Raw genomic sequence first — 25,618 nt, 5'->3', positions numbered from 1 at the left:
ATGTATGGTCTTATTACCCCCTTTCGCTATTCTATTTTTGGGGTCGGCTCCGCCCCTGCCAGTCCCGGCAGGACATGCCGAGTTATCACCTATTTCCGGCGTAGGCCTACGTCCTCTCTTTTGGGGAAGGCTCCGCCCCTGCTGGTCCTGGCAGGATACGCCGAGTCCGCACGTCACCCTGGATCAGTGACGGGGCTCATGCCAAAGATTTACCATGCAAAATATTCCCATGTCGTTATTTAAATAAATCCTGTTCATACTTATCAGTGATCGAGTCTTTATGGGAGAAATGTTAAGCTTGCTGGTAGTTCTACCAGGAGGACTCGAATCACGAGCGGCTGGCCGCCAATCACCAATCACCAGCTACCAATCACCTGCCTACACCTGCTCTATAAAGAGTAGTCTAACATATGTCTTTGCTGCTCAGGTCTTCGTTCGACGCACCTCCATCCACCCCACCACCACCAGGTCGGCCTCAGTCTACTTGTCCAGGGGAAGGCTCCGCCCCTGCTAGTCCTGGCAGGATACGCCGAGTCCGCACGTCACCCTGGATCAGTGACGGGGCTCATGCCAAAGATTTACCATGCAAAATATTCCCATGTCGTTATTTAAATAAATCCTGTTCATACTTATCAGTGATCGAGTCTTTATGGGAGAACAGTAAAGAGAGAGAGAAACGGCTCTCTACAAGCCTACCCAGGGGACTGTAGCAAACTATCCGTCATACATTGAGGTGGACACGCCCACTTGTGATTGCAAATTTTCAAAACGGCTAATATCAGGTAATATCAATAATGTTTAACATTTGGAACAATACTTATCTTATATTCTTGTATGCTTTATACTTAAAGTTAACCTTACTTATACTTATAATCTAAGTGAACTGAGAAATAGGCTGATGTCATTGACTACAGAGCAATGTCTGTCTGGTGGTTGTTGGTCAGCCCAGAACCCTCTCTACTATAATTCCAAACGTTTGGCAGAGATATCCTTTTAAACCTTCATTAGTTTCAACCATAGTACGTTTAAAGAGCATAATGTTATCTTCACTAGTTAATCATCACTTTTTCCCTCTTGGCATACTAGTGGCCTTGGGGTGCTTGTGTCTGAACATGTGGTCCAGCACTCGAGGTGGGCAGCCGCAGTGCACCAGGGAGCAGGTGGGGGTTTCAGGTGCCTTTGCTGGAGGACACCACAACTACTCCCCCGGTCCACATTTTTTGTGTACCGGTCGGGACTTGAACCGGCCACCTTCTGGTACCTTCTTAAAGAGCATGATGTTATCTTTCCTAGTTTACTAGGTTAGACTACCCTGCTACGTTAAAGGAGCAGACCCATCATTTTATCTTCACTAGTGAACTAGTTTAGTGTATTACCCTGGTACTTTAAAGGAGCAGATCCATCATGTTATCTTCACTAGTTAACTAGTTTAGTCTACTGTACCCTGGTACGTTAAAGAAGCAGACCAATCCTAACAGTTTTTAACTTCATAAGGAATATAGCTATAAAACATCACTTATTATATCTTATACTTATTATTTTGTTTAATTTCTGATCGGGACCATGAATCAACAACAACAGTCTTTGGACCCCAAATATATTTATTTCACAATAAAGATATCCCACACACACAAACACACACACATCTCTGTAACAGGTTCAAAGCTACGGCTTCAGACAGCCATTCATAGAGAAGCTCAAGATGTTTGATCGGGCTTTGCTTCATCCGATTGGCCGGTTTTCTCTTCCTCCTTCTCCGACTCGGAGGAAGAGGAGGAGATAGAAGAAGAAGAAGAGGAGGACGAAGATGAACTCGAACTCTTCTTAGCTTTTTTTTCTTATTTTCTTTATCGGCTACATTTCCCGGCACCGCTGAGACCTCGCCGTCCGCTCTCAGACCAAACGAGTCCGCCATTTTATTTTCCTTCTTCCTCCTGCCAGTTGTCCGCACCCTCTTCTCCCTCTCCTCCTCCACCTCCTCCTCCTCCGACCTCCAGGTCAGACTGCGTCGGTTCTTCAGAGGGACAGAAGAGTTTTAGTATCAGAACCATCCCAGAGGAAGGGATGAAGATCCACCAAGAAAAAAGAGAGAGGGGGGGGGGATAGAAGGGGCGAGACAAAAGGGGAGTGAGAGAGAGAGAGATAAAGAGAGAGAGGAGGTGAAAAAGAGACAGGGTGAGAGGGTGAGAACGGAGGGAAAGGGAGTGGGAGAGGGAAGGATGAGAAAGACACAGAGAGAAAGAGAGAGAGAGAGATTCCTTGGTTATTTGCATCAGGTCAAGTGTGCGGTGGCATGCAGATTTATGGGGGGAAGTGAGAAAGCAGCAGCTGATCTCTGCAGGGGAAATCACTTGGGTGGTCTGAAATTATTCAACAGAACTAGAGAGAGAGAGAGAGAGGCAACGTTTGGACCCTCTCTGAGCTGTGACCGGAACTTACTGCTGTTTAGCGCTTGATGTAAGGAAAACTCGAAGCTGTGGACGAAGAAGAGCACAGAAGCAGACTGATATGGCATGGCCTCTAGTAGAACCCCACCGCTGTGGGTTCCCCTGGGTGGAGTGCTTCTCCATCTGTTTCTACTAGTGTACCCCCTCTAAGAATTTTTTTCAGCCAAGTACCCCCTTCACCGGCATAAAACATTTTTGGGAGTTGAATTAACATAAATAATGCATGTGTTTTCTATTTGGCAGTGTAAACATGAACATTAAGGGGTGCAAATGCTCAAAATTGAGTGAGAAACATGGAACTATCTAAAAAAAGACCGTTTTTTTAAGTTTTTCTTTTATATATATACATATATTTTTAGGAGCTTTCTGAGTAGCCCCTGCAGTACCCTAAAGCACCCCTAGGAGAATGCGTACCCCCATTTGAGAACCACTGCCTTAGGTCTTAAGATGGATCGCCGCTTCTTTCTCGGTATAACCTCCTGAAACACTGTTTAGGGACGCTTCTCCTTCAACAACAACAACGGCCGCGGGACGGACCTGTCCTCGTCGGCGAAGATGCCGGCCATGAGCTTGCGGTACTCGTCAATCTCGGCCTCCAGCTTCATCTTGACGTTGAGCAGGTCCTGGTGGGCTTCCACCTGGCGCCCCACCTGGGCCCGCAGCTGGCCCTGCTCTGCCTCCAGGCCTTGCAGGACGCGCCGCAGGCGCGACAGCTCGCCGCCGTAACGCTCCTCTGTTTCCTTCAGGTTCTCCTCAAGGGAGCGGATCTGCAGAGAGAGAGAGAGAGAGAGAGAGAGAGAGAGAGAGAGAGAGAGAGAGAGAGAGAGAGAGAGAGAGAGCGAGCTTGTGTGTTAGGGGGGTGGCTTCTGATTGGACACAGAGTAATTGTTTAGTAGTAACTCTGATTGAATGGGTCTGGTCATTGTATTGAAGTATAAAAAGCACAAGATTGAGCAAATTGCTCTACAGCATGGGTAAATAAATCGTTAATTGTGTGACTTAGTGTTACTGTGTGTGTGTGTGTGTGGGGGGGGGGGTTACTGTGTGTGCGTGTTATTCTGTGTGTGTGTGTGTGTGTTACTGTTTGTGTGTGTTACTGTGTGTGTGTGTGTGTGTGTGTGTGTGTGTGTGTGTGTGTGTGTGTGTGTGTGTGTGTGTGTGTGTGTGTGTGTTGAGAGGGGGGCCCAGGAGAGAGAGATTATATTATAGTTAATATAAACACATAATTAATTAAGCGATTTTTTAAAGTGAAAAACAAACTGCTTCAACTTTTCCCCCCAACCTTCCATCCCTCTCCCACATCCATACAAACACACACACACTTCTGGACCCCTATTTGCTGGGTGTTAGTAATAAAGGTTCCAGGTGTTCATCGTGCAGACACGCATAGAATATTATTACAGAGTTTGTGTCTGTAATGGTAGAGGACTTTAAAGGCAAAGGAATGCATGGGGTGTGTGTGTGTCTGTCACTTTGCATGAACGGTATGTGACGGGGTGTTTTTTAATGTGCATGTCTGCATGGATGGCTGTGTTTGTGTGTGTGTGTGTGTGTGTGTGTGTGTGTGTGTGTGTGTGTGTGTGTGTGTGTGTGTGTGTGTGTGTGTGTGTGTGTGTGTGTGTGTGTGTGTGTGTGTGTGTGCGAGCGTGCGTGCGTGTGCGCGCGAGCGTGTGTGTGTGTACCATGCGGATCATAGACTGGATGTCTAGCTCTAGCATCTGCCTCTGTCTGGTGAGGTCATTGAGCTCCGACCTCCCCGACTGCAGCGCCTCCGTGTTCTGGGCCTCCTCCACCTTGATGTTCTCAAACTAAAGGGGGGAGGGGGGAGGAGAGGGAGCGGGGGGAGGGGGGGGGGGGTAGAGGGAGGGGGGGGGGGGGGGGGGGGTGAGAGAGAGATGATGAGGTTAAGTAACGAAGAAGAAGAAGACGAGTGAGAGGATGATGGATTATGCAATGACAAAACAAATCTACATTTGTTAATTGGCAAAAATGGAAATGGAATAAGGGAATTGGATAATCAGGTGATTAAATGGATGAGCGAATGAACAGATGAATGGAAGACTGATAGAAGTGAACAAATAAAAGAATGAGTGAACAATAAAAAGAAAACACCTACAACACCGACAAATTTACAAAGAAACACACAAACAACTGACGACAAAACGTATGAACAAGCTTACAAACGTCCGGCGCATGACGCGTGCGTACCTTGCTCTGGTACCAGTTATCAGCCTCCTTCTGGTTCTTCTTGGCCAGCTTGTCATACGCAGCCCGGATCTTGTTGAGGGTCTCGGCCAGGTTGGACTCCTGAGAGTCCACCTCCACGTTGATGCTAGAGTCCCTGATCTTCTGCCGCAGCTCCTCAACCTCCTGGGAGGAGCAAAAGAACAACATGCAACATGGAGTTCTGGCTTTATACTCCTTCCTGGTTCCCGTACATTGTTTTTCATTTCGTCCAATGGGCGGTCGAGGTTTTGACTATTCATCAATCATTCAATTAATTACCATCTGAAATTTACTTTACTCAGTTTGTGCATGCGTGTTTGTCTGTCTGTCTGTCTGTCTGTCCCTCTCTCTCTCTCTCTCTCTCTCTCTCTCTCTCTCTCTCTCTCTCTCTCTCTCTCTCTCTCTCTCTCTCTCTCTGTCTGTGTGTCTGTCTGTCTGTGTGTCTGTGTGTCTGTGTGTGTGTCTGTGTGTGTGTGTGTGTGTGTGTGTGTGTGTGTGTGTGTGTGTGTGTGTGTGTGTGTGTGTGTGTGTGTGTGTGTGTGTGTGTGCGTGTGTGTCCTCACGTCGTTGTGGTCTTTCTTCAGGATGGCCAGCTCCTCTTTCACGGACTCCACCTCGCCCTCGAGCTGCAGGCGTTGCAGCTTGGTGTCATCCAAGATGTTCTTTAGACCAATCAGATCGCGCTCCACTGTGCGGCACAACTCGTTCTCAGTGTCCAACCAGCTCGCGCCACCGGGAAAAGTTCGTTATTAAACTTCGTAAATAAATGTAGCGGTAGAGAGCTAGCGGAGTTCATTCGAAATGATCGATGTCGTAGCCTATTATATATGTAATTATACAATTTATAAAAACATTCTTACTAACTAATTAGGCTCACTAACTAATTAACTAACTGACAAAAATACACAATTCAGAAGCTATAGCAATGCGCAATACGCGTTGTTGTGCTCCTTTAGGCTACTTTAGATGATCGTTATGAAACCGACTTGTTCTGGAAGTCGTCGTTGGCCAGCTTGGAGTTGTCGATCTTCAGCAGAACATTGGCGATGTCCATCGTCATATTCTTGACCTTTGGGAACGGGACGCAAGCCATGCCTGTTAAAATAGCACTACATCATCGCATCCTGTTTTATTTCATTCATTTACCTGCAACACATTATATTTTTAGATTTTAATAACGTAATGCCGTCCCCATCTACGCAACATCTGTGCGTAATCTGTGCTTAAAAGTAGCCTGGCACACAAAGGACACGGACTGCAGGAGCTCTCGTCCAAACTGCAGTGTGAAGTTCCCCTGTTTTTATATTTAGTAATATTTAATGTTTCTATGTTTAGGAACTCATCCGGGCCAATGAGCCTCACCTTGTTCCTCAGGTCGTCCAGCGGTTTCTTGATCTCATTCCAGTCGCGGCCGTCCTGCGCGGCTCTCTTCGCAAGAATCTCATTGATTTCAGCTTGGATCTTCTTGTTGGCGTCGACCAGCTGGCCCTCCCGGGCCAGGTATTCGGCCAGTCGCTCGTTCAGCCCCTGCATCGTCTTCTTGTCGTCCGCGGCCACTTCAGCAGGCGCCGCAGCAGCAGCAGCCGCGTCCCTTTGGGGATCTTTACGCATGGCGTTGCGCAGCCCCTCCAGGCTCGATATGGACACCCTGGTGCCTCGGCCCCCCGCCCCGCCGAACATACTCCCCGCGGAGTCTCTGGGCATCACGGCAGCTGAGGAAGGAGAAGAAGGAGGAGCGAACTGGACGGAGGAGGCTGGGTGAGCGTCTGGGTCGGTGGTGACTTGCAGGTGTGCGATATGACGGGACCTATTTATACCTCAAGGTCTGTATAATTATTTCACCTGCCCCCCCCCCAATGGCGCCATTGGCTGCCCACGCGCGGCACACCCCCTGGACAAACAGGATTTCTGTGGAAATTCACGAATTTCCTGTAAAATATTTCCGTTTTCTTTTGAAGTGCCGCACCGGGCCGCTCTTGATTGGCCACCGGTCCTCAGAGGCGAGGTAGGGGGACTGGTCCCGGGACGGCTTAAAAGCAGGTGGCCCTGTTGGAGTTGGTGTGTCCCTGCTGCCTCTCTCCTACCGTCGTCATGTCCAGACCCGGGTCGTACAGCAGCCAGTCCTACTCCCCGGCCAGTCGGTCTGGGGCCCTTAAGAGCCAAGCGACGGGCTCCAACCTGGACCCCAGGGACCAGTCGGCCAAGAACAAGGAGAAGGAGCAGATGGTCGGACTCAACGACAAGTTCGTGGCCTTCATCGACAAGGTCTGAGGCCAGCTGATGTTGGTGTGGTTGTTGTTGTTGTTGTTGTTGTTGTTGTTGTTGTTGTTGTTGTTGTTGTTGTTGTTGTTGTTGTTGTTGTGGTTGTTGTTGGTCGCCCAACTACAACAACAACCACAACAGATTGTTGTGTTTGTGGTTGTTGCTGTCGTTGTTGTGGTTGTTTATGTTAAAAGGGGAAAGGCGAAGGCTGCAAACAAGTCTTTATATCGAGGGGATAGCCTACTGATAGACTTGTAATATGCGTACGCATCTGGTGCGCACGAGAAAGTATCATACGCATATCACTGGCAGTGTGTGTGTGTGTGTGTGTGTGTGTGTGTGTGTGTGTGTGTGTGTGTGTGTGTGTGTGTGTGTGTGTGTGTGTGTGTGTGTGTGTGTGTGTGTGTGTGTGTGTGTGTGGGGGGGGGGGGGCGAGGAGGGCGAGTGTCAGTTTAGTAAAGTAATGAACGTGTCCGGTTGTGTGTAAGAATAAAGAACTCTACCTGTCAAGAATCGGTGGCCGCTTCATTCCGACCTTATTCCGACCTATAATCAGATCCACGTGCTCCAATAAATAAAGCACATTAATTTGAATGATTTTAGCTCGTGTGTGCCCATGCCTGCGATAAATCACACACACGCTATCATTCAAATTAATGTGCTTTATTTGTATCTCGCACTATTGGAGCATGTAGGCTATAGCCTACTCTCTTGCGCTCCGCCTCCACGAGATGGTTAGCTACACCTGCAGTCGGCTCCCAGACCGAGGAGCACAGGAGAGACGTTCCCTCCAGGGCCTGATGCTCTCTCGGGGGCAACAGCCTCACTTTGACCGGCAGTGGGTCTGCTTATAGGTCGGAATATGGTCGGAATGAAACGGCCAGCGATTCTTGACAGGCTGGGTACTTTATTCCAAGGGCGTAAGTTTGGTCTCAGTTTGGGGACACTTCACAAACGTAACCCAAAATCTCTACGTAGACTGTATCATGCTGAACAATAAATACCTTATTAAAATAAAATCTAGATTTACATTTGCACTTATTCACATTTAAGGTAGCCTACTGCAAAAAAGATCAGGTGAGTAGAAGTTAAGTACTTCTGAAGCGAATAACGTGGATGCAGGTCAGAAGTGCTTGTGTGCTCCAGAGGTTCACGTGACTATTTAATCGGTGCTCGTGCCCATCGCGTTAGGTACACGAACCGAAGGGCTCTCCCCCTTCCCCCCCCCCCCCCCCCCCCCCACTTCACCCCCCCCCCCCCCCCCCACTTCACCCCCCCACCCCCTTCACCCCCCCCCCCAGCCCCCCCGCCCTCCCCAAATCGGCGTCTTCGAGTTTGGCAAGAGTTTGCGAAAAAATATTAAGTTAATTGCATTATGTAAAATATATTTCGGTTATATTAAATAATAAATCTAAATATTGGGACAATCCTTTCTTTCCCAAAGTTGTTCGGGACATGTAGACTACCTCCGTCCCTATGCAAATAACGCCCTTGCTTTTTACACACAAACGGACTAGTTTATTACTTCACTAAACTGACACGCACGTTACCGCTCGCTCTCCTCGCTCGTCCACTCACTCGCTGACGTCTCACACACACACACACACACACACACACACACACACACACACACACACACACACACGCACACACACACGCACGCACGCACGCACGCACACACGCACACACGCACACACACACACACACACACACACACACACACACACACACACACACACACACACACACACACACACACACACACACACACACACAGGGCCGCTGCTGGCCGTTTCGGTTCCCCACGCGAGCGGGGGGGGCTTCTTTTTATATATTAGGTAAAAACATCAAATTTGCCGAAATTGAGTGATAGGTTGTACAATTATTAAAAACAACGGTGGGCCTCTTCATAACTAATTTATATATATTTTTAAATTCGATAACGTTTTTGTGTTTTTTTTACAAACCTTGATATTTGGTGCCCCCTCACTCTGCGTACTCTGCGTATGGGAGCGGCTGGCCTGCACACACACACACACCTTTTTTTTACCCCATGTCCCTTTACGGGTTCTGTAGGGTTTGGGTGGCCTCAGACAACATTTAAATGTACTAATACATGAGGACATATCAATAGCCATGCTATTGATATGTTTGTATTAAAATGATATGAAATTGATATGAATGGAGTACAGTATGTATACAAACACATGCTCGCTTTCTCTCTCTCTCTCTCTCTCTCTCTCTCTCTCTCTCTCTCTCTCTCTCTCTGTCACTTGCTCTGTCCCCCCCCTCTCCCTCCTTCCCCCTCTCCCGCTCTCTCTATGTGTTTCTCCCTATCCCTCTCTCCCTCCACTCTCTCTAACTATCTCTGTGTCTCTCTCCCCTTTTCTCTCGCCTTCCATCCCTCCTCTCTCTCTCTATGTCTCCCCCCCTCCTCTCTCTCTACGTCTCTCTCCACCTCCTTTCTCTTACCGTTTAAAATTTTGTTGCTCTTTCCCTCTCTCTCCTTCCCTCCTTCTATCCCCCCTCCTCTCTCTAATCGTCTTTCTCTCCCTCCCTCCTCTTTGTAACTCTGTGTCTCCCTCTCCCTCTCTCCTCTTTCTAACTCTGTGTCTCCCTCTCCCTCCCTCCTCTCTCTAACTCTGTGTCTCCCTCTCCCTCCCTCCTCTCTCTAACTCTGTGTCTCCCTCTCCCTCCCTCCTCTCTCTAACCTGTGTCTCCCTCTCTCTTCTCTCTAACTCTGCCACGACACTGTGTCTCCCTCTCCCTCCTCTATATAACTCTGTGTCTCCCCCCTCCCTCCCTCCTCTCTCTAACTCTGTGTCCCTCACCCTCCCTCCCTCCTCTCTCTTAGTATGTGTCTCCCTCTCCCTCCCTCCTCTCTCTAACGCTGTGTCTTTCTCCCTCCCTCCCTCCCTCCTCTCTCTAACTCTGTGTCTCCCCCTTCCTCTTCCCTCTAACTCTGTGTCTCCCCCTCCCTCCTCAGTCTAACTCTGTGTCTCTCTCACCCGTCCTCTCTCTAACTCTGTGTCTCTTCCTTCTCCCACCATCTCCCTCACCCTCCTCTCTCTAACTTTGTGTCTCTCTCCCTCCTTCCCTCCCCTCTCTTACTCTCTCCCCCTTCCCAGATGAAGCACCTTGAGAATGAGAACAAGAGGCTGGAGACGCAGCTGAGGATCCTGCAAGAACCGGAGGTCTACAAGGGGAAGATCGACCAGGTGGTGCAGGAGATGGAGGCGGACCTCCTGAGGCAGGTGGAGAGCCTGACCCGCGACCGCCTCAAGCTGGGGGCGGAGCTGGACAAGTGCCAGGAGGAGGTGGAGGACAGCAAGCAGAAGTGGGTAGCTGAGGGACGGGCATCCCATCAAATTCAAATCAAACTTTCTATTCAAACTATTGAATCAAACTTTCAAATCAAACCTTCAAATTAAAATGAAACTATTTAATCAAACATTAGATTCAAGCTTTTGATCCAAACTTATGATTCAAACTTTTGATTCAAACTTTTTCATGAAACTATCAAATCAAACTTTCAATTTTAAATATTGAATGGAACTTTTGATTCAAATGATCAAATCACACTTTTGATTTAAACGTTTCATTCAAACTTTCACATAGAAATGTTCAAATCGAACTTCCAATTTGTCTTTTGAAACATCTATTAAAAGATCAAATGAAATTATCTCACCGGTGTTGCTGAAAAACCAAACGCCCACATTATTCAATAGTTCTATATTTGGATTCAATATTTGGATTCATTAGCCCAATTTTACATTCCATACGATCATTTGAATGCGCACTCCATCCTTTCGATTTGATGATTCGATTTGATGGCTTGATATGAAAGTTTGATTGGATAGTTGAATCCGATGTGAAAGTTTGGTGCAACAGTTTGGCGGTTCCATTCAATAGTTAATCCATTGTTTTTATTCAGTAGCTTGATTCAGTGTTTTGATTTGTATACTTTGATTTTGTCGTTTAATTCAATGTGTGGATTCCATAGTCCAGAGCATTGTGGCTCAGAGCGGTGTGCTGTGCTGATGCACACAGACGACCCACACTACCACAACCACCTCTCCATCCACCAGACCTGACACGCACGTCCCTCTCGCCTGCGCTGGAACCCGTACATCTGGTTCCCTGTGTTTCCTCTGCTCTGTCTCCAGCTCCACCAATCTGTCCCCTCACCTCCTCCACCAGCACACATTAGTTACAGAGCCCCCCTCCCCCCTCAGACCAGACACTGTGCAAAGGGAACAGAGATTGGGGGCGGGGGGAAGGATACCGTCGGTCCATCGTAAGTTGGGGTTCTCCCTCTGACAGACGGACCCTGGGTCTGGACCTGAATCTATACAAACTAACTCACAGGAACCACGGGGAAACCAGGCTCAACTCTGAAGGTTACAAAAGTCACGGTTTTGTGTTTTAAAGAACAAACGAACCCCAGTCAGATGCGTACCTGCTTTTCAAATGGGTTTCAGGTACGAGGTGGAGTTCCTGAAGAAGACAGATCTGGAGAACGAATTTATGATCACCAAGAAGGTGAGAAGGACCCCCCCCCCCCTCCCCCCTGTTCATAAGACCCTCTTTAATATAGGTAAACCTTGTGGAAGAGGATTTCCTCCAGTGTCTCTACAGTACATGAGTGCACAAATGCATAGCATAGGGGACCCTAGTGAGAATCATTTACACTTACACAGCGACTTACAATAAGTACATTTGTCAGAAGAAGGTGAAACAATAATATATCCCTTACAAGCACTTACAATCACTAAGTTAACCCATTCCTAGTATACAACAAAGATAGCTTGGATAAGACGCTACACAATGCAAAATACTATTTCGAAGTGCCAGGACGTACAACATATAATAAGTGTGTAAGAGAGGTGTGGGTGGGTGGGTGGAGGGGGTAAGGAATCGAACCCCCTAACACAGGCAGTGTTACCAATGCTTGGTTCACCGGTTGAGTAAGACACAACTATTACTAGGGATGGTGAAGTTGATAGAGTCTCACACCTTCTCACAAGTGTATCTGATGTCACATTTACATATTAGGAAGAGTGAATATTTAACACATGTCAAGTCAAGTCAATTCAAGTTTATTTATATAGCACATTTTAAAACAACAGTAGTTGATAATATATAAAACAAAACAAAAAACAAGAAGGCTTAAAATTGCATGTTAGCAACAACAATGAATAAGATAAAATAAAATCTTAATCTGTATTAAACGCCAATGTAAAAAAGTGAGTCTTTAGTTGCGTTTTGAACTGGTCGATAGACTGGGCAGTTCTCAGACTCAGGGGGAGACTGTTCCAAAGATTAGGAGCGGCCATCCAGCAGCACCTGCTGAGCTGACCGAATTTCTGACCAGCTCTGACATATATTTAGGTGTCAGCCAATGTAGAGATTTAAAAAGTAAACAACAGGATTTTGAATTTAATTCTAAAAACCACAGGAAGCCAGTGAAGAGAGGCCAGGACAGGGGTAATGTGGTCATATTGCCTTTTCCCAGTAAGGAGACGTGCAGCAGCATTTTGGACCAGTTGCAGGCGACGGAGCAGACATTGGTCCACACCAAAGTAAAGAGAATTACAGTAGTCTAAACGGGACATTATGAACAGGTGAATTACTCTTTCAAAGTCCTTTGGTGGGAGATACAGCTTTACTTTCGCTAGGAGTCTCTGCTGGAAGAAACTTGTCTTCACGACTGAGCTTATTTGCTTGTTAAATTTAAAACCATTGTCGAAAATAACTCTGAGGTTTCTGACAAAAGGGCGGCTGTAGGAGGCAAGGGGACCAAGAACACTGTCGATGCCATCCAGTAGTTCGGATTTGCCAAAAACAATTATTTCGGTTTTATTATTGTTTAGTGTTAGGAAGTTAAGTTCCAACCAGGTTTTCACATCTTTCAGACAGTTTGACAATGCATTTGTCAAACTGGAATCCTTGTTTGATTTTAATGGCAGGTAGATTTGTAGGTCATCTGCGAAGCAATGGAAAGAAATGTTGTGTTTTTTAAAAATGGAACCTAGGGGAAGCAAATATAACACAAAAAGAATTGGAGATAAAATAGAGCCTTGGGGGACCCCACAGACTAGTGGGGCTGCAGCTGAGGAGTATTGGCCTAGATGAACAGAGAAGGTTCTCTTTGACAGATATGACTTGAACCATTTTAAGACATTTCCAGTAATACCAACACAGAGTTCCAGGCGGGATAAAATAATCTGGTGGTCGACTGTGTCAAAGGCAGCAGTAAAGTCTAAAAGCACGAGCGCAGCAGAACTCCCCGAGTCAACAGTTAATAGAAGATCATTAAAGATTTTTAAAAGTGCAGTTTCGGTGCTGTGGCGTGATTTAAAACCAGACTGAAACTTTTCTGTTATGTCATTAAGATGCAGGTGTAGCTGCAGTTGTTCTAAAACCACTTTTTCTAACACTTGAGAGAGGAAGGGAAGCTTATGATAGGCCTAAAGCTGGAGAGAACAGAGGGGTCGAGGTTGTGTTTTTTGATAATGGGCTGGACTATAGCATGTTTAAAAACAGTTGGAACACAGCCTGAGGCAAGGCAGGTGTTTATTAACGTTAAAATGTATGGGCCAACAGTGTGAGACACGTCTTTCGGTAATCTTGCAGGAATACTGTCTAGCGGATATTGTGAAGGTCTCAATTTTGTAACCACCTGCGATAGCTCAGAGAGCGACAGTGGGTAGAACTGCTCGAAGACAGTAGGGCATACAGGAGACACCGCTGGATCTACGGTGGACAGAGGAGGTGAAGACTTGATTGCAGAGATTTTATCGATAAAAAACGCAAGAAATTGTTCACATAAAGGGAGTGATGGCACAACAATTTTTTAGAGTGACAAAAATAACCTGGGGATTATGGCTGTTTTTGGACACAAGGTTGGATATGAATTGGGTTTTCGCAGATTTCACAGCTTTCTGGTATTCTGTTAAACTATTTCTTAAAATCCCAAGGGAGACATAGAGTTTGTCCCTCTTCCATTTTCTCTCAGCACGCCTACATGTGCGTCTACGAGTACGAGTGTAATCATTGAGCCACGGCTCAGTGACAGGTTTGGGGCGTCTATCTCTAAAAGGTGCAATCAAGTCCAGGATATTAGAGCAGGTAGAATTAAAAGAACTGAGTATCTCCTCCGCAGATGTATTTTCTAAGTCACTTGTGGGAGGTGTAGAGTCAATAAAAGCAACGGAAAACTGTGATGCGGCCAACGGATTCAGCGCGCGCAGGCGGCGCTGAATCCGCCACCTGCGCGCACATAAATACACACACATTCACATGTGTGTGCATTTATATCTGTGTGTGTGTGTGTGTGTGTGTGTGTGTGTGTGTGTGTGTGTGTGTGTGTGTGTGTGTGTGTGTGTGTGTGTGTGTGTGTGTGTGTGTGTGTGCGTGCGTGCGTGCGTGCGTGCGTGCGTGCGTGCGTGCGTGCGTGCGTGTGTGTGTGTGTCAGGACGTGGATAACGGCCACCTCGCCAAAGTGGAGCTGGCTCTGGACCTGGAGGTCTCCATCGGGGAGCTGGACTTCCTCCGGCTTGGATACGAAGAGGTGGGCGGGATTGACAGCTCCCGGGAGCCAATCATATTCATCCTCATTTTAACAGCGGGAAATCCTGTCTCATGTACAGTTGAGAATATTTATTAGATTGATAGACTCTGTTTGGGTCACAATTTCACAGCAGTTTGAAAAACGTAGTTTGTGTCACAATTTCACAGCAGTTTGAACAACTTTTTTTATTACTTTAAAATGGTGGTCAGCAATATGCCAAATGGTGCTAGCCTGCTAGATGTTTTGGCACTCAAAACTATACATGTGCGGTACCACGTTAAAAATAAGATAAACTTTTATTCCTCTGTCCTCGATCTACAAAGGGAAACCCTCTGCTTAGCTAAATAAGTAAAGTTTTTTTTTTTTGTCGGTTTCGGTTGCTAGGAAATCAAGGAGCTGGAGTCGCAGGTACAGAACGAGACGGTGGTGGTGCCAGAGGACCGCAAGAGGTCGCTGGACATGGACGAGATCATCACCGTCGTTAAGGCCCAGTACCAGAACATGGCCGCCCGCACCCGCGACGAGGCGGAGCAGTGGAACCAGAAGAAGGTACGGTGGGCCTTATCGGGATCGCTATGCTTATGGTAGCTTATGGAGAGGGTATATATGATATATGATATGATATGAACTTTATTCGTCAGCAGTGCTGAAATTTGTCTTGCGACCCAGCAGCCGTTGCATGTAAAAACAGAAAACATGAATTACATGCATTGACATGACACATTGAAACACAACATATTTACATACATGGGTACATATAGTCGAGAGCACATTGTCCACCACTTCGCCTATCTCCGGTTTAGCATCAAAGTCGATTGATGGACAAAATCTTTTATAATGATACGATTAAAAGCGAAGAAGGAAGGAATGCGTCTGACAAGTTTATTCCATGTAGTAGTATTATATATATTAAGTTAACACTACTTTAAGTACGATTTATTTGTAGCGATTCATTCACGTAGTTTTACTCTGTTTGGCCCATGAACCCCCAGTGGTTTTCCTTTTCGGCCCACTTGTTAAGGAGGTTGAATAGCCCTGCTGTACAACATACAATAAGTAGGAGGGGTGGTATGTGGTGGCTAAGCAGATTCTAATTGAACTCTGAACAAGTGATTCCGGTCTACTACTTCATTCCCTTTCTTACAAATAATCTAATTCGTAACCTGACAACCATGCACAGACATACACAAACACGCTCAAACACACCAAAAAATGTAACTTGCTCCTCCAGCACTTCTACCGTAAGATCTGCTTTTGTGCGATCAGACTGGAAAGGAGCAGAGATTCCCGGGTTGAAGTGGCGCTTTAAACCATTTTCTCTCCTCATCCACTTGAGAGGCTGAGGCAGAGCAGTAAATTAGATGAACACGGCAGGATGGCCCCAGAATTCCTTGGAGAGCTCCGATGGAAACCAGGAGCCACTAACTGTCTAGTTATTGCCCCTCTGTAGACCCGCATAACTCAATGAGAGTAACCCAAAAGGCTCAGGAAGCTATAGTTACACACAAGGAGAGAGGCAGGGGCGGGGACAGACACACACACACACACACACACACACACACACACACACACACACACACACACACACACACACACACACACACACACACACATACACACACACACACACACACACACCCACACACACAAACACACAAACACAGGAAGTTGGGAAGGTGCAAACAAATACATAGACACATACACAGCCACACCTAGACACATACTCACACACAGGCGGGTACAGACCTTTGCGAAAACACACACTGAGAAAGGTAGGCAGGTATAAACATGTAAACAAACACACACACACACTCACACACACAAATACACACACAGCGACACATGTGTCTGGGATAAATGAGTTAATCTGATCTTGTGTGCGTGTACATTTGTTTCTTTATGTCTGTTGTGTGTTTGTTTGTGTTTGTGTGTGGTGTGTGGTGTGTGGTGTGTGGTGTGTGTGTGTGTTTGTGTGTAGATGGATGCCATGGTCCTGTCCGCAGGGCAGCATGAGCAGGAGGTGCGCGGTGTGAAGAAGGACCTGGGAGAGATGATGAGAATCATCCAGAGACTCAGAGCGGACCTGGAGGCACTCAGGAAGAAGGTACACACACACACACACACACACACACACACACACACACACACACACACACACACACACACACACACACACACACACACACACACACACACACACACACACACACACACACACACACACACACACACAGGGCCGGCCCTGACCAATTTGGCGCCCTAGGCAAGATTTTTGCTGGCGCCCCCTACCCCGTTGGATCGCACAGTATATTCGACTACCAATGTTCATAAACTCAGAGAAGCTACAAAGCTTTGTCTTTGAGACTCTTTGATTTTAGATAGAAAATTAAACACACGAAACGTATTACAAACCAAGTAACAAGCAATGAATCACTCATACAATAAGTATGCACAAAATACTGCAAAGAAATGCATGATGTTTACTAAAGGCATTCATAAGCAAAATAATAGAGTTCAGATTCAAATTATTGTAAGTACAATTAAATGTAGTATGGTTTATCTAATTTGGTTCTAACCAGAGTTTAAACAAGCACTCAACTGAAGTGTAAAAAAAATACAAAATTAGGGCTGTGCAGAGGTAGACGGGACAGCAGCACCTGATGCTGTGTCACTGGGGGTGGTACTGAACTATTTTAAAAGTGCATCTGAAGGGAGAAGAGAAGTATATGTGACGACTGCATGTTACATTTTAATAAAAAAACAGATGCTTGGTGTGCTATACATGAGACTAATATAGACTAATGAAAATGTGATGAGATTCATTCAACTTTATTGTCATTGCAATGCAATTCAGTCTAACCACAGTGCAAAAAACAGTAAAGTGCAGTGAAATGAATGTATATATAGCCTATGAATGATATGTGAAAGCTAAGGTGTGAAATATTAACATTAATACACTTTAACTGCACACTCTTGACCCTGCCCCCCTCACAGAGGGCAGGTACAGAGCAACGAGCCAGGCAGGCACCCAGAAAAAAGGCTTCTCCATTATTTAATAGCCTTTGCTATGACTTTATGTTGCTGTGGGCTTAAATAATATTTCGAAATAATAGTAGTAATGGCACTGAAAAAAAAAAAGTAGTATTATATATATATATAATTATTATTTTATTTTTTTATTTTTTTCTCCCCCCGTTTTCGGCGCCCCCCGCGGATGACGGCGCCCCAAGCATTTGCCTATACTGCCTATGCCTAGGGCCGGCTCTGCACACACACACACACACACACACACACACACACACACACACACACACACAGACAAACACACCTACACACATACAAACAGTAACACACACACACACAGATAACACGCACACACAGTAACCTTACTACTAAACAATTACTCTGTGTTCAATCAGAAGCCACCCCCCTGACACACATGCTCTCTCTCTCTCTCTGTCAGCATTGTTTATGCTCCACGCAGCAACATAGCCGGACCGTTCCACCGTTAATCACATGATACCATTCTGTTACAAGACCCTTTGCCACCAGTCACACCACACACATTGTTCTGTCGTAAATCTCTCTCTCAGAAGGACTCGGTGGAGAGGGAGCTGGAGGCGGTGGAGGGCGAGGGCCAGAAGAGCCTGGCGGTGACCCGGGACAACATGGCCCAGCTGGAGGAGGCGCGGCACCGGGCCAAGCAGGACATGACCCTGCATCTCCGGGAATACCAGGAGCTCATGAACCTCAAGCTGGCGCTGGACATCGAGATCGCCACCTACATGCAGCTGCTGGAGGGGGAGGAGAGGAGGTGAGGAGGGCAATGTGTGTGTGTGTTTGTGTGAGGGGGGACGTTTTTGTTTGTGTGTGTGTGTGCGTGTGTGTGTGTGTCTTTGTGTGTGTGTGTGTGTGTGTGTGTGTGTGTGTGTGTGTGTGTGTGTGTGTGTGTGTGTGTGTGTGTGTGTGTGTGTGTGTGTGTCAGATTGCCATAATTAACGTTTATGGCCATAAACGTTAATTATGTGTTTCCTCTTTAAAGAATGGACGACCACATGCGTCAATAGTCAGGTAAGACTTTTATTTGCATAATAATAAATACAATTAAAATAATAATAGTTACATTTTCACAACAACAGTTGCAACCTCAATGTATTACTTCACTTTACTTTGAGATGAATAAGTCAAGTAAAGTCATGTTTCCGTTACTTCTGTACAGATTTGGCGTGTTTCTGTATTGCTGTCAGCTCATTTAAATCTAGCCCTCTCTTTGGCTTAGATCTCGACAACAAACCAACCAATCCCAGTCCTCCTTACTCGCAAACGCTAAAACCCCGCCTGTGAAGACATGCCCCCACAACGACACAGCCCCCGTTAAACCTCAGGTATCACCGACAACAAGCCCCACCTGCCACAAGAGGCTGCTGATTCGCATAGAGGTTGAGGCGGGGAAAGTTGTGTCTGAGACTTCCTGTTACATCGATATTGACAGATGATCTGATGTGACATCACAAACAACACAATGACAACAAAAATATGTGTGTCATAGCCAGGCTGTACCACGCTAAAGTCTGTTTTGCCTAGACGTTGGTTTTCCCATTTGCAGCATTCTTCCTGTAAAATTGGAAACACATCCAAGTATGTGAAAATGCTTTAAACTGTAATCCTTGTTTGGGTTTCATAGATCATACCAAACATCCCCTTTTTTTTCTGTTTGCTTTTATGGTATTGTGTTTGTTTTTGTTGTTTGGGGTTGGTTTAGGTCAGTGGTGCCCAATACGTTGACCTGTCGATCGCAAAGGTAGTGCGGGTAGATTGCGTGACATTCCCAAAAAAATTTAAGCGGTTTACTTTAAATGTGCTATTTCCTTGACTGCATTATTTGGCTCTACTTATGTATGCCAGTCAGCCTTCTCCCACATGAATAATATTAAGTCGAAACACCATTCCATCATGACTGATGCTAATTTGGGAGCCTGCTTGAGACTAGCTACCAGCAGCTACTGTCTATGCAAACCTGGCTGACTCCATTCAGTGCAAGACATCAGAGTTTGTACTCTGTATATATAAATAAATATGATAGGTCTTTTTTTATGTAGGTAGATCATTTTGAAAGTAGCTCACAAGCCTAAAAGGTGTGGGCACCCCTGGTTAAGGTTGCTTATTTTAGTGTGTGTGGTATGTCACGGGTGTTTAACAATGTTTGGAATGAATTTGGGATGAATAAAAAGGGAAACATTTGGTATTGAACGTTGTGGTTGAAAAGCTGCGTCATTTTGTTCACTCAGATAGTATCTCGTGTACAAATGAACATTACGTATCGAAGGGACAGTTACATGTTTTCTACAAACCTTCCCAAAACTTCAGTTAAAGTCTGATGGAACTGGTTGATTCCAGTTTCAACTGTCTTAATGTGTATTTGAACAACATATTTTTCTGATGTATAGACAATATAAACCATGTAAAATCCTGTTTTAAAGGTTGTACTAGTTCCTTTGTGTTTGTTAAGATAAGATGAGGGTAGGGTACCTCATGAATCCCAAGCATGGAGATAAATAACATTTCCCCCTTAAAGTTAATGCCAACACTTATCGTTAAAAACACATTAGGGAGATATCAGGTTGTGTCTGTTTTGTGTGTTCTCTATGCAGGCTGGAGGGAGCAGGATTTAAACCCGGCACCCTCTGGTCTTGATAGGAGTCTGCAGCAGAGTAGCCAGGCAACGAGCCAGAACCTTAAACATAAACAGTGCTTTAGAGAAACGGTTCAGCCTTTGAATCACCTTTCGTTCTACCAGGCTGCCCATTCCCCATTGATCAGAATCAATATCATCTATTAATTTAGAGGGTTCTGCCCATGGCTCAACCTGGCATTTAGGACATGAAACCACGAACACCTGTTTTGAATTTTTTTTTGGGTGAATTGCAAAATTGAGAGTTTGTTTTATTTTTCATTTTCATTGTTGATGCTCATGAAAGCCACATCAGATTCAGAATCAGATTCCCAAACCCTGTTCACATTGACATTCCAATCACATTCCCCTTCCAATTCACTTTGGTGTTATATGAGAGGTTTTAGCCCGTTTGGCCAAAGTTTGACACAATTATATTCAACCCCATTTTGTGACTTTACATTAGTGGAAAACATTATGGTTCTTGTTCAGTCACTTTTAATTCTAATAATTTCAGCTGGCTAAAATGCATGCAAAGGAATAGTCCTGTGGATGAAAAAAGAACAATATCTGTGTCAATAATTGTTCATACACGTTCATGTGTATCTCTCAATGCTCACCAACATAACACTGGTGTCTTCAACTAGGGCCTTTTCTGGACTGCTCATTTGTGTCAAATCGTCCACAAAAATTATTTGTTTAAAAAACGAGTGCACTAACCACGGAAACATATCTTGCACCAACCACAGTTTTGTCCTTAATTGCGTTCAAATGCAGTGTCAACACCAATGCAACGTTACTCCCTGTCGGAACGAAGAACACGCAGGTCAAAGACGCCACACGTCTGTTCCCCCCTGATCTGCATTTCCATAACGCCTTAAACATAAGTTTAAGGCTTAAACCAAAGCTACCTTAAACTTAAAGCTAACCAGGCAGCGAACAGTCCCCCCCTGCGCTCAGACGAAGCGGGGGAGTTCGTCTTCTGGCCCCTCTAGCGAGCATGACCTGAGAATCTGTTGTGCGTCGAGGCTACCCCCAAGACGCAAGTTTGTACGTAACCCCAGGACGGCCGCTAATGTCACCGCGGCCCCTAGAGGGCGATCTCCTCGCTGTGCTGTGGCCGCCTGGTCCTCCAGCGTGCCCGCAGCTTGAGCAGGATGCGGCTGGCTGGGTCGGTGTACTGCCGGTTGGCCATGCCCAGCACCAGCGGCACCACCGCCATGCTGGCCACACCCGTGCACGACAGCACGATGTGCACAGTGGAGCTCCAGCGCGTCTCACTCAGCAGGAACGCCACGCACACGTGCATGTAGATGACGTAGGGCAGCCAGCACGCCAGGAAGGTCAGCGACACGGCCGCCACGCAGCGAGCGTACCGCAGCTGGAGCCGCTGCTCCCGGTCTGACGCCGCGGCGCCGCGCTCCAGCGAGCGGTGCAGCCGGCAGATGTCGCGCAGCTGGCCGCGCGTGATCCACAGCACGCGGCCCGTCATGCCGGCGATTGCCAGGATGGCGGGCAGCACCAGGCCGTACACCTCCAGGTAGATGAAGGCGTTGGGGAACACGCGGCGGTACGAGCAGCAGAAGGACGAGGTGGCATTGGCCGCGCACGGCGCCTCCGCCCGCCTCTCCTCCATCCGCCCCCCGACGCCTGTGGGGCAGCAGTAGTCCCAGTCCGGGGCGGACCAGTTGTTCCAGCCGAAGGCGGGCAGGGCGGCGTACAGCAGTGGCGGTGCCCACACCACCAGTAGCGCCAGCGGGAAGCGGCGGTGCACCCACAGCCGGCTGTAGTGCAGCGGGCTGGCGATGCAGGTGTAGCGCTCGTAGTGCACCATCACCAGGTTGAGCAGGAAGGCCAGGAACAGGAAGTTGGGAAAGACGTGTGCCACCAGGCAGGAGCTGAAGCTGAGCTGGCGGTTGAGGCCCATCCAGGGGATGAAGGGCAGGGCCACGCCCGTGCACAGGTCGGCCACGAGCAGGCTGAGGAAGAAGTAGTTGGGCGTGTTGTGCAGCTTGCGGTTCAGTGCGATGCCCAGGATGATGAGCAGGTTGGCCAGGATGATGGAGGTGGACAGCGGCACGGTGATGGCATAGATCAGCTGCTCGGCCGACAGCAGGGGGTAGCGGGAGGAGGGGGCGGAGCGGTTGGGCTCCATGCCCATGGCGGAGACCTCGCCACGGGACGGACGGGGAAGGACGGTAGGGGGTTGTTCCCCGACGGGGGGGTTGGGGAATGGGAAAGGTTGACCCATTCAGAGGGCGTCCGTCTGTCTGGCCGTCGAGGTGTTGGACACCTGGAGGGAAGCACAGAGATTTTTGTTTATATTTTTAAATAAACAATATTAAGGTAAAACAACAATCAGGCCAATAGCAAAACGGCAACATTTTCCAGCCAATAGATTTTTATCTATTGCATGTGAATTCTCCCCTGACCTCTGAAACACTCACGTATCTGACCACCACCCACCCTCGTACACCACTGCCTTTCCTTTTGGCTGCTGAACACGTTACACACGGGTTGTTTCGCAATGATGAAACAATCGTGAATTAACCAGAGGTTGTGTCATTTGGCAGGTAGAATAAAAAAAGTGGATTGGCGTGCAAACGATAGATTACGGAAAACAAAATTATGAAATGGTCACACACGTCACATTTTTCCGGGGGAGGAGGATGTGGTTGAAGGAAGTCAGATATCGGACAAGCTAACGATAGATTACACATTAAGATGAAGCGATAATTGATGTGTTAACGTAGAAAAGAATGTTGTTAACACATAAACCCAGAATGACATTAATATATGAATACCAGTGATGCCAGACATCCATGTGATACAAACACAGCAAGGTCATTATTCATAACAGTATTAAGTATAGCAGCAGTGTTTATGCTCCACGCAGCAACATAGCCGGACCGTTCCACCGTTAATCACATGATACCATTCTGTTACAAGACCCTCTGCCACCAGTCACACCACACACATTGTTCTGTCGTAAATCTCTCTCTCTCTCTCTCTCTCTCTCTCTCTCTCTCTCTCTCTCTCTCTCTCTCTCTCTCTCTCTCTCTCTCTCTCTCTCTCTCTCTCTCTCTCTCTCTCTCTCATTACTCGCTCCCTCTATTTCTCTACCATTCCCTCGGCCTACTTAATCATGGCTGACATGTGTGTGTGTGTGCAAAAATAATTGTGTGTGTGCGCTGGACATCGAGATCGCCACCTACAGGCAGCTGCTGGAGGGGGAGGAGAGGAGGTGAGGAGGGCAATGTGTGTGCGTATGTTTGTGTGAGGGGGAACGTTTTTGTTTGTGTGTGTGTCTGTGTGTGTGCGTGTATGTTTCTGTGTGGGTGTTTCTGTGGGTGTTTTTGTGCGTGTGTGTGTGGTTGTGTGTGCACAAGTGAGTACATTAAGTCAACCAGAGTAACATGCGGAATCTCTACAAAAACTTGGGACAGGAAACTATGGACCATTAATTAAAGATGAATCTGTACTCTGGAGTTACATTGAGCTTTGTGTATGTTGTCAGGAGGAGGCTACTGCATCAAGCACTTTGATATCACACAACACACACACACACACGGGTGGCCAGATCTCTGACCATCCAGTACCTGTGATAGGAACACAAACGCGTCTGTGTAAAGTGTGTTACCAGAGCAACAGTGTTTTAACAAGAATAAATATGGGTAAAGCTTTGAGAATAAACACATTATTACAGAGTTGAGGTCTGAATCAACATTCTGTAAAGAAAATAAATGGTCTACATTATATTTTATATAATGTATTTTGGATCCATGTAATTGATATACAGTATATAAAGGTTTATTTGTCTTTATTTGTTTAAACCCCTGGAGTCAAGACTGGATATTGGAATGAGAAATAATAAATAGTAATCTTAAAAATATTATTGTTAAGACTCATTTCTAGAAAGAGAAACAAAAGTTTGCTGTTGCTCTTATTGTATGTTGATAAACTGTTTATCTTTCTGTATGCTTGCCTGTTTCATTTGATCACCGTTTTATAATTTCAATACTCGTCTGCTGTCTCTTTTTTAAACCAGCTACAAAGCCTACTATACAAAAGCACAATATAGGCTTAAGAAAACACAGTTACTGTCTTCAGTACTGTTCAGCGTAGTTATTATATTCAACAAACTAGTACACCCTTACCTTCAAAGGGGTAGATTCCGCCTGCATATACATTTTAAGAAGTATATAACATCCAGAATTCAGGGCAAAGTATCAAAGACTCCCTCTGTCCCCATCCAGACACTTCTGTCTGCTGCAGCACTAAACTGAAAGGGTTTGGCTCAAGAGCCGGTCAAACTATCCAACGGAGTTAACCCCCGCAACCCGGTCTCTCTGCCAAACGGATCTATCAAGATCCTGAGAGAGAGCGGAACAGAGAGAGAGAGAGAGAGAGAGAGAGAGAGAGAGAGAGAGAGAGAGAGAGAGAGAGAGAGAGAGAGAGAGAGAGAGAGAGAGGGGGGGATGGAGCTATGATAGAGGTGTGTGTTTGTGTGGGTGTGTGTCTGTGTGTATTTGTGTGCGTGTTTATGTGTGTGTGTTAGTGTGTTTTTGTGCGTGTGTGTTTGTGCTTGCGAGTGTGTGTGTGAGATTTATATATATATATATATATATATATATAGATATGGAGATGGAGATAGAGACAGAGGTATGGGAGAGGGAGGGTAGTTCCATGTGGAGAGACTGTCTGAAAGAGGAAGTGCCCACTAGAGCACGAGGGGCACTTCCCCCTCATGCATCCTCATCCCCCTCTGGAAGAGCACCTAAACAATGTTGTTTTGGGTCTGACCGGGGCAGAAGACATGTCCCGCTGGGTTGGGGGGGAGCAGGCCTGGTCGGGAGACACAAGGCAGCATCCCTGTGTGACGCAGGCTGCACCTCTATCAGATCTGGATATGTGTGTGTGTGTGTGTGTGTGTGTGTGTGTGTGTGTGTGTGTGTGTGTGTGTGTGTGTGTGTGTGTGTGTGTGTGTGTGTGTGTGTGTGTGCGTGCTTGTGCCTGCGTGCGTGTGTGCTTTTGCGTGCCTGTGTGTGCCTGTGCGTGCATGGGTGAAAGCTTATGTTTGTGTGTCACATCTGTGCTACTGTCTAGTGCTCGGGATGACTTCGACTCCATGAGCTGACAGGTTGTGGGTTGAAGCCCCAAGCGTTCACAGGTCTCCATGTAGACATCCTTAACGAGCAGGAGGCTTGTTAAGGATGGCCCAATCCCCTACCGGCTGCTTGATACAGTCATTGATAGTCATATGGTAGTCCTATCAGAGGACTTCATATCTTATTCACTGTCTTTGTCTGTCATGGTCTACTGTATCTTACCCCCTTACCACCAACGCAAACCTGGTGCTGGTTTAGGGTTGGTTCTACACGCCGACTCCCCAAGAACCAGCTTGATTTTCCACAGACTTTAGGGCTAGAGTAGAGTCAC

At 46.6% G+C, this 25,618-nt stretch overlaps 3 protein-coding genes across 5 annotated transcripts; 1 reads left to right on the top strand and 2 right to left on the bottom strand.

Annotated features, from left to right (window-relative positions):
* Nucleotides 1–1,580: 1,580 nt before the first annotated feature.
* On the bottom strand, nt 1,581–6,472 carry zgc:92380 (uncharacterized protein LOC445086 homolog). 2 transcript variants are annotated; one of them, XM_060050685.1, is made up of 8 exons: nt 6,036–6,472; nt 5,660–5,742; nt 5,237–5,393; nt 4,656–4,817; nt 4,130–4,255; nt 2,985–3,214; nt 2,440–2,474; nt 1,581–2,014 (listed from the first exon to the last, which is right to left on the bottom strand). In XM_060050685.1, the coding sequence occupies exons 1-8, from the start codon at nt 6,375–6,377 to the stop codon at nt 1,917–1,919; spliced, it is 1,233 nt and encodes a 410-aa protein (XP_059906668.1). In that variant the 5' UTR covers nt 6,378–6,472; the 3' UTR covers nt 1,581–1,916. The 2 variants fall into 2 exon arrangements, with proteins under 2 accessions (XP_059906668.1, XP_059906670.1); XM_060050687.1 differs by lacking the exon at nt 2,440–2,474.
* A 243-nt stretch (nt 6,473–6,715) lies between these two features.
* Nucleotides 6,716–19,758, top strand: LOC132456357 (keratin, type II cytoskeletal 8-like). 2 transcript variants are annotated; one of them, XM_060050689.1, is made up of 9 exons: nt 6,716–6,938; nt 10,064–10,272; nt 11,417–11,477; nt 14,413–14,508; nt 14,893–15,057; nt 16,487–16,612; nt 18,102–18,322; nt 18,551–18,579; nt 18,788–19,758. In XM_060050689.1, the coding sequence occupies exons 1-8, from the start codon at nt 6,765–6,767 to the stop codon at nt 18,573–18,575; spliced, it is 1,077 nt and encodes a 358-aa protein (XP_059906672.1). In that variant the 5' UTR covers nt 6,716–6,764; the 3' UTR covers nt 18,576–18,579; nt 18,788–19,758. The 2 variants fall into 2 exon arrangements, with proteins under 2 accessions (XP_059906672.1, XP_059906673.1); XM_060050690.1 differs by having other exon boundaries at nt 18,728–19,758.
* gpbar1 (G protein-coupled bile acid receptor 1) lies at nt 18,366–24,811 on the bottom strand. Its single transcript, XM_060050688.1, has 2 exons — nt 24,337–24,811; nt 18,366–22,472 (listed from the first exon to the last, which is right to left on the bottom strand). Exon 2 carries the CDS (start codon nt 22,428–22,430, stop codon nt 21,270–21,272), a length of 1,161 nt encoding a protein of 386 aa, XP_059906671.1. The 5' UTR covers nt 22,431–22,472; nt 24,337–24,811; the 3' UTR covers nt 18,366–21,269.
* Between the last annotated feature and the right edge of the window lie 807 nt (nt 24,812–25,618).

The sequence above is a fragment of the Gadus macrocephalus genome, chromosome 4 (genome assembly GCF_031168955.1).
Source record: "Gadus macrocephalus chromosome 4, ASM3116895v1".
NCBI classification, from domain to species: Eukaryota; Metazoa; Chordata; class Actinopteri; order Gadiformes; family Gadidae; genus Gadus; species Gadus macrocephalus.
The sequence above is the reverse complement of the archived record's forward strand: the minus strand, read 5'-3'. Positions and strand labels throughout refer to the sequence as shown.

Excerpts from the sequence above, each read along its gene's own strand:
- zgc:92380 (XM_060050685.1), bottom strand. The coding sequence starts at position 6,377 with ATGCCCAGAGACTCCGCGGGGAGTATGTTCGGCGGGGCGGGGGGCCGA. Across the intron at positions 4,818-5,236 it reads TGAAGAAAGACCACAACGAC|GAGGTTGAGGAGCTGCGGCA; the intron begins GTGAGGACACAC and ends TGCTCCTCCCAG. Across the intron at positions 2,015-2,439 it reads ACATCAAGCGCTAAACAGCA|AACCGACGCAGTCTGACCTG; the intron begins GTAAGTTCCGGT and ends GTCCCTCTGAAG.
- LOC132456357 (XM_060050689.1), top strand. The coding sequence starts at position 6,765 with ATGTCCAGACCCGGGTCGTACAGCAGCCAGTCCTACTCCCCGGCCAGT. Across the intron at positions 6,939-10,063 it reads TCGTGGCCTTCATCGACAAG|ATGAAGCACCTTGAGAATGA; the intron begins GTCTGAGGCCAG and ends CCCCCTTCCCAG. Across the intron at positions 10,273-11,416 it reads GTGGAGGACAGCAAGCAGAA|GTACGAGGTGGAGTTCCTGA; the intron begins GTGGGTAGCTGA and ends AATGGGTTTCAG.
- gpbar1 (XM_060050688.1), bottom strand. The coding sequence starts at position 22,430 with ATGGGTCAACCTTTCCCATTCCCCAACCCCCCCGTCGGGGAACAACCC.